This window comes from Symphalangus syndactylus, chromosome 14 (assembly GCF_028878055.3).
Source record: "Symphalangus syndactylus isolate Jambi chromosome 14, NHGRI_mSymSyn1-v2.1_pri, whole genome shotgun sequence".
NCBI classification, from domain to species: domain Eukaryota; kingdom Metazoa; phylum Chordata; class Mammalia; order Primates; family Hylobatidae; genus Symphalangus; species Symphalangus syndactylus.
In genome coordinates, this window is record NC_072436.2 from 66445428 (window position 1) to 66453700 (window position 8273).

At 46.8% G+C, this 8273-nt stretch overlaps 1 protein-coding gene across 6 annotated transcripts in view; it reads right to left on the bottom strand.

Moving 5' to 3' along the window:
- The window catches only part of TOP3A (DNA topoisomerase III alpha), a 42983-nt gene extending 34946 nt beyond the window's left edge, over positions 1–8037 (bottom strand). For 3 of the 6 annotated variants that reach the window (XR_010115658.1, XR_010115659.1, XM_055242015.2), the window contains exons 1-3: positions 7489–7916; positions 1754–1813; positions 1237–1310 (exon numbers count right to left, since the gene is read on the bottom strand). Coding sequence is in view for 4 of the 6 variants with exons in the window: in XM_055242015.2 (XP_055097990.1) it covers positions 1237–1310; positions 1754–1813; positions 7489–7668 (314 nt within the window). In the remaining 2 variants the exon portion in view is untranslated. Of the gene's footprint in view, positions 1–1236; positions 1311–1753; positions 1815–5173; positions 7466–7488 lie in introns of those variants that run through there. The other 3 variants (XM_055242016.2, XM_063617826.1, XM_063617828.1) reach the window with 3 other exon arrangements.
- Positions 8038–8273: the final 236 nt, after the last annotated feature.

The window sequence follows — 8273 nt, forward strand, 5'->3', positions numbered from 1 at the left end:
CCTCTGCATGACACACTGTCCACTTCTCCATGAGTGTGAACAGGACTGATAAGATGGCATTCTGGAGCCCTTTCACAGGTAAATGCAATCCAATGGCTGCATGAAAAAGGTCTGGCAATTTTGAGGGAACACCAAAAGTGACTGTTTACGGATTTAATAAAAATTCACAATGGATCAGATAATCCTAGGTCATCTTAGTATTGTAAATTACTGCTGGGCGCGGTGGCTCACGCCTGTAATCCCAGCACGTTGGGAGGCCGAGGGGGGTGGATCACGAGGTCAGGAGATTGAGACCAGCCTGGCTAACACAGTGAAACGCCATCTCTACTAAAACTGCGAAAAATTAGCTGGGCATGGTGGCGGGCACCTGTAGTCCCAGCTACTTGGGAGGCTGAGGCAGGAGAATCGCTTGAACCTGGGAGGCGGAGGTTGCAATGAGTCAAGATTGCGCCACTGCACTCCAGCCTGGGTGACAGAGCAAGACTCCGTCTCAAAAAATAAATAAAATAAATAAATAAATAAATAAACAAATTACCAAGACACAGTGGCTCACGCCTGTAATCCTAGCACTTTGGGAGGCAAAATAAGGCAAATCCCGCCTTGTTTGAGACCAGCCTGGGCGACACAGTGAAACTCCATCTCTACTAAAATAGAAAAAATTAGCTGGGTATAGTGACGCATGGCTGTAGTGCCAGTTACTTGGGAAACTGAGGCATGAGAATCGCTTGAACCCAGGAGGCGGAGGTTTGCAGTGAGATGAGATTGTGCCACTGCACTCCAGCCTGGGTAACACAGCGCGACCCTGACTCAAAAAAACAAAAAAAAAACAAAAAAAAAAACCGGGCATGGACATGGTGGCTCATGTCTGTAATCCCAGCACTTCAGGGGGCTGAGGTGGGCAGATCACCTGAGGTCAGGAGTTTGAGACCAGCCTGGTCAACATGGTGAAACCCTGTCTCTACTAAAAATACAAAAATTAGCCAGGTGTGGTGGCACGTGCCTACAGTCCCAGCTACTCGGGAGGGTGAGGCAGGAGAATCACTCGAACCCAGGAGGCAGAGGTTGCTGTCAGCCGAGATCACACCACTGCACTCCAGCCCGGGAAACACAGTCTCATTCTGAGACTCTGTCGCAAAAAAAAAAAATTACCTAGTAAGATCAACATGCCTTAAAATTCCTGTGAAATTTCACAACTTACAATAATCTGAAAGTCCTTCCCTTGAGAATTGTACTGACCATTTTCGAAACTGCATCTGGAAATCATGAGCCAGTAAATGTCCAGAAACCGAAGTCATTACCATGGTAACATTCTGAATGATGACAAAATTCAAAATTCAGTTAGTCTTTTTGCAGTTATTATTCTGACAAATCATTCAAATGAGAGGGAGGAGCTTCTATTAAAGACATTTTTAAAAACTTGATTGGGAAAAAATAAACATAAATATAAGCCCTTCAAAGCCAAAAGCCACAGGAATGCAATCACCATTCTAATTCTAGTACCACGATGCCTCTTGCATCACTTAAATTTTCCTCAAACTATTGTATATTAGCTTTTTTTTTTTTTGTAATGAAGAGCTGAGATGGGACCATATTTTATTAAAAAGAGAATTCTTCATAAATTATAAAGTGATCACCCCGTAACCAGGAACCTTTAGGTTGTTAACAGTTGTTATTCTTAAGACAGTGACATATTCTACATATGACAAGGATGACTACTTTCTCTTGCTTATGATGGAAATATTTTAGCACCTACCTGGCCATACAGGTGATAATCAAATTCATAGATCTTGTTGAATTTTGAAAGTCCTTCTCTCTATAAAAAAAAAAAAAGTAAAAAATATAAATTACATTTAAAACAATGGATTCTTTTGTATAATTTTTTCTGATCCTGAATTTGGCAATGGTTTCTTGGTTATGATACCAAAAATATAACCAACATTGCTCCAAAGAAGATAAGAAATGGCCAACAAGCAGATGAAAAGATGCTCAATGTTATTAATCATCAGGAAAACACAAATCAAAACCATGATGAGATACTACTCCATACCCATTAGGATGATAATTAAATAGAATAAAAAAAAAAACAAGTAAAATAACAAGTGTTGTTGAGGATGTGGAGAAATTGGACATTGTCAGTGGAAATGTAAAATGCTTTGGCCACACTGGAAAATTGTGGTGTTTCCTCAAAAAGTTAAACATAGAGTTATCACATGTCACAGCAATTCCACTCCTATAAATTTACCCAAAAGAATTAAAAACAACATCCAAATACACTTTGGGAGGCTGGGGCAGTTGGATCACTTGAGGTCAGGAGTTTGAGACCAGCCTGGCCAACATGGTGAAATCCCGTCTCTACTAAAAATACAACAATTGGCCAGGTGTGGTGGTGCGTGCCTGTAGTCCCAGTTACTTGGGAGGCTGAAGCAGGAGAATCACTTGAGCCCAGGAGGTGGACATTGCAGTGAGTGGAAATGGCACCACTGCACTCTAGCCTGGGTCACAGAGCAAGACTCTGTCTCAAAAAACAAAAAAACACATTCAAACAAAAACTTGTACATGAATGTCTACAGAAGTTCTTTTTTTTTTTTTTTTTTTTGAGATGGAGTCTGGCTCTGTCGCCCAGGCTGGAGTCCAGTGGCGCGATCTCGGCTCACTGCAAGCTCCACCTCCCGAGTTCACACCATTCTCCTGCCTCAGCCTCTCAAGTAGCTGGGACTACAGGCGCCCACCACTACGACAGGCTAATTTTTCTGTACTTTTAGTACAGACAGGGTTTCACCGTGTTAGCCAGGATGGTCTCAATCTCCTGACCTCGTGATCCACCCACCTTGGCCTCCCAAAGTGCTGGGATTACAGGCGTGAGCCACCGTGCCTGGCAAAATGTCTATAGAAGTTCTATTCACAATAGTCAAAAGATGAAAACAACCCAAATGTCCATCAACTGATGGACAGTAAAATGAAATGTGATCTATCCATATGATAGAATATTATTCAGCCATAAAAATGAAGAGGCCAGGTGCAATGGCTCACGCCTGTAATTCCAGCACTTTGGGAGGCCGAGGTGGGCGGATCACGAGGTAAGGAGTTTGAGACCAGCCTGGCCAACATAGTGAAACCCTGTTTCTACTAAAAATACAAAAAATTAGCCAGGTGTGGTGGTGGGTGCCTGTAATCCCAGCTACTTGGGAGGCTGAGGCAGGAGAATTTCTTGAACCTGGGAGGCAGAGGTTACAATGAGCCGAGATCGCACCACTGCACTCCAGCCTGGGTGACAGTGAGAGACACTCCTTCTCAAAAACCAAAAAAAAAGGAATGAAGAACGAATATTAATACATGGTACAACATGGATGGACTTCAAGAAGATTATGTTAAGTGAAAGAAACCTGACACAAAAGAGCATGTAAGATATGGGTCCACTTAAAGGAAATGCCCAGAACAGGCAAATCCATGGGGAAAGAAAGCAGATTCGTGGTTGTGAGGGGCTGAAGAGAGGTTAAGGGGAGTGACTGCTTAATGGATATGAGGTTTCCTCTTGGGGTGATAAAATCCTTCTGGAACTAGATAATGATTATCGTGGCACATTTAGTGTACAAAATTCCACTAAACTGTATACTTCAAAATGATTAAAATGGTCAATTTTCTGTGTATTTTACCACTCAACCTACATGGCTCTCTAAGACTCTTATGATCTGCACTCAACTGCTGCTCTTGCTTAACTCATCGGTGTCTCCTCCCACCACACCACACCTCTAACTTCTCACTGTTTCTGAATATGCCAAGCTGTTTCAAGCCACTAGGTTGTTCTTTACAGTTTCTACTGCCTGGTAAAACTTTCAGGCTCAGATCAAACACGCATTCAACAAGCATGAATTTTTTTTTTTTTTTTTTTTTTTTTTTGAGACAGAGTCTCACTCTGTCGCCCAGGCTGGAGTGCAGCGGCACAATCTCGGCTCACTGCAAGCTCTACCTCCCGGGTTCACGCCATTCTCCTGCCTCAGCCTCCTGAGCAGCTGGGACTACAGGCGCCTGCCAGCACGCCCGGCTAATTTTTTGTATTTTTAGTACAGACAGGGTTTCACCGTGTTAGCCAGGATGGTCTTAATCTCCTGACCTCGTGATCTGCCCACCTCGGCCTCCCAAAGTGCTGGGATTACAGGTATGAGCCATTGCGCCTGGCCTAATTTTTTTTTTGAGATGGAGTCTCACTCTGTCGCCCAGGCTGTAGTGCAATGGCGCAATCTAGGCTCATTGCAACCTCCACTTCCCGGTTCAAGTGATTCTCCTGCCTCAGCCTCGTGAGTAGCTGGGATTACAGGACCCCACCATTACATCTGGCTAATTTTTGTATTTTTAGTAGAGATGGGGTTTTGCCATGTTGGCCAGGCTGGTCTTGAACTCATGACCTCAGGTGATCCGCCTGCTTGAGCCTCCCAAACTGCTGGGATTACAGGCGTGAGCCGCTGTGCCCAGCCCAAGTATTAATATTTATTGAAAGTTTCCTGTATTCCAGACACCATATTAGGCGTTAGGACATAGCAGTTAACAAAATATAATCACTGTCCTTTGGAGCTTAGAGTACAAGGAGAGGCAGTGACAAAAATCAAATAAATAATTGCACATCCCATTATTTAACTGTAACTAGTAGATGCCTTTCAAGTAGAATAGAGTGCTATGACAGCATGTCAGTAAGGGTCTCTGACCTAGTGTTGGGGAAGAGGTGGTGAGGGAAGGATTCCTTGACGATGAGACATTTCAGCAGCCTCTCTCCTCTAGCCACCCAAGATGCCGAAAGGAAAGAAGGCCAAGGGGAAGAAAGTGGCCCTGGCCCCCATTGTCATGGAGCAGCAGTAGGCCAAAAAGATGGTAAATCCCATTTGAGAAAAGCCCTACGAATTCTGGCATTGGACATCTAGGCTAAGGGCCTCACGCACTTTGTCAAGTAGTCCTGCTATAACTGGCTGCAGCGGCAGAGCCGCTGTCCTCTATAAGCGGCTGATGTGCCACCTGGGATTGACAAGTTCACCCAGGCCTCAGACTACCAAACTTAAGCTACTCAATTGCTTAAGCTGGCCCACAGACAAGAGACAGAGCAATGGAAGAGATTGAAACCATTGGCCCAGGCTGAGAAGAAAGCTGCCGGCAAAGGGGATGTTGCTACTAAGAGACCACCTACACTTCGAGCAGGGGTTGACACCGTAACCAACTTGGTAGAGAACATGAAGGGTCAGCTGGTGGTGGATCCCATCGAGCTGGTTGTCTTCCTGTCTGCGCTGTGTCCTAAGATGGGGATTCTCTACTGCACTGTCAAGACTGGGGTGTCAAATTCCACAGGAAGACCTGCACCACTGTCACCTTCACAAAGGTTAACTTTCTGGAAGACAAAGGAGCTCTGGCTAAGCTGGTGGAACAAATTACAACGACATATGAGATCTGCTGTCACTGGGGAGGCAATGCCCTGGGTCCAAAATCTGTAGCTTGCATTACCAACCTAGAAAAGGCAAAGGCTAAAGAATTTGCCACTAAACTGGGTTAAGTACACACTGTTGTGTTTTCTGTACATAAAAATAAAAATTCTCCTTCCAAGAAAAGTCTTTCCTTTTGGCTGGAACCGCCATCTTGGAGTAATTTGCCAAAATGACAAACATAAAGGAAAAGAGGACAAGGCATCTGATGTATGTTCTCCTGGCCTTATAGAAAACATGGAGTTTGAGCTGGGCGTGCTGGCTCACGCCTGTAACCCCAGCACTTTGGGAGGCTAAGGCGGGTGGATCACCTGAGGTCAGCAGTTCGAGACCATCCTGGCCAACACAGTGAAACCCCATCTCTACTAAAAATACAAAAAATTAGCTGGGCATGGTGACAGGCACCATGTAATCCCGGCTATTAGGGAGGCTGAGGCAGGAGAATCGCTTGAACCCAGGAGGCAGAGGTTGCAGTGAGCTGAGATCACACCATTGTACTCCAGCCTGGGCAACAAGAGCAAAACTCCATCTCAAAACAAATAAACAAACAAAACAAAACAAAAATATGGAGTTTGTCTGGCCACAGACACCAGAATCTACAATGAAGGTTATATTGAGGACTTCGTGAGAATGGATACTGTTCAAAAGGGAATGACCCACAAATGTTACGTGGCAGAATTGGAAAAGTCTATGTTACCCAGTATGCTGTTGGCACTGCTGCGAACAAGAGCTAGATTCTTGCCCGCAGAATTAATGTTTCTATTGAGCATATTAAGCACTCTAAGAGCCAAGATCTTTCCTGAAATGTGTGAAGGAAAATGATCAAAAAAGAAGCAAGTCAAAGAAAAAGAGTTCAACTGAAGTGCTAGCCTGTTCCATTGAGGGAAGTACACTTTGTGAGAATCAATGGAAAAGAGCCTGAGCCGCTGGAACCTATTCCCTATGCATTCATGGTATGATAGGGTAAAAATAGATAAATACAAGACCTCTGGATTGCTTAAAAAAAAAAAAGGCAGAGAGAGAATGAATTCAGCAGAGCCTTGAAGGATAAGAAGTTAGTTAGGTGTAGGAGAACCATTTTTCAAAAGGCCCAGAGCCCTAGAAGTAGACAAACCTTGGGGCTGGTCACCGGGACTTTTAGCATTGGAAACAGGTAAAGCTGTCAGCCAGCATTCACACAACCCTGGCTCCACTCCCACCATCCTTGATCTGGAAACAGGTCTTAGGACGCTGGGAACTAAAGAAAAATGAGCAGGGAACTTCCACCCACACTCTTAGAATTCTAAGTTCTCCAGAAAACCATTTCAGGATCTACTTCTGTTATCTGAGATATTTTCGTGGGCAACTCTTTATGTCTCCCGTGGCACCTCCTTTATGAAACTTTTTCTTATCCTCCTTTGCGTTTGTGCCTCCCGTGTGTGTTGAACAACACATTCTTACCACTTACCTCTCTCAGAATCAGTTCATTCGGGTAGGAACAGGGCTGACTTCACCTCTAATCCCCAGACCTTACCGTGTTGCTGTAAGTGTGCACTGCGAGGCTGGAAAGTCACAAGGGCTGTAGAATGCAGTGGATGTGGCACAGGATGGGGAGGGCTAGGTTAGCTGGGGAACAATCGGGCAGGGCTTGAACGCCAAGTTAAGGGAATCTGGTCAGTAGTTCCCAAATGAATTTCTGAATCTCGAGGGAAGAACAGTAAAATACACACTTCCCCAGCCTCACACAAGACCCAAAGGGCAGCCAGTGCCCGAGGCGGTTCCCAGAATCAGACAAGTTTGGGAACCTGCTAAGGGCAAGGAAAACAAAAGGTTTCCAGGCAAATGACTGAAATATCTCAACTGCGTTTTAAAATGCACTCCAGTCCGAGAGCAGACAGGAGGCCACTGCAATAATCCAGACGAGGGGCGGCGAGGCCTCAGAAATGGGAGATAACCCGCCTTCATCTCGATTCTCGGCGCCCACCACGCTGTCCCGCTCGGTGGGCCTCCCTTAAGGCACGCAGCTGATGGGAACGCGCTTTCTTACCCGCCTCATGCGACCGTTTGACAGCAGGTCGGCGATCCCCTTGGCCGCGTCGTTTTTTTCGGCCACACAGAGGACTTTCCGCACGCCTCGGAGGGCCACCTCCATGGCGGCGCGGGAAAAGGCGCGGTCTCCGGGCTGTCGCAGCCACCGGAGCGCGTAGCGGGCGACAGGAAAGATCATCCTCAGGCCTCGCGCCCGCAGCCGCTCCCCAGCTGCCGGCGCATCCTGGGGAAGCCAGAGGCGAGGCTCAACTGGCGCCCACCGAAAGGGAACTAGAGCCTCGCTTCGGTCACGTCCCCACCAGCCTGCTGGCCTTTGGAGCTTCAGTCACTGAGCCTTCTCCGTGCCGCAGCCGCCGCCTCAACACCGAACCCAGTAGCTTGGCGTGGAACTTCCGCCCGCCTTCTCCAGCCACTTCCGCCAAGCTCGCGCCATAGCGACCTGGAACTACAACTCCCAGACTGGCCCGCGCCCCTCGTCCAAGCACGTTTCCTCCTACCACACAACCCGCCCCGCCCCCGTCTCACTCCGCCCCACTTGCCCCTCCTTCCCGGTGGTGGTTGGTTAATCGGACTCCTTCTTAGGGGTAGCCGCCGGACACTCCCATCCAAGGCCTATTTCTCTTGACTTTTTAATCCCACTCCCATCCAAGGCCTCTTTCTCTTGACTTTTTAGTCTCCTGCCCCGAAGTCTACGAGGACGCTTCCGGGTCACGCGGCGCCGACACCAGGAATCATGTGACACCAAGATGGCGGCGCAGCGGTATCAGGATCCGGGTTGTGGCG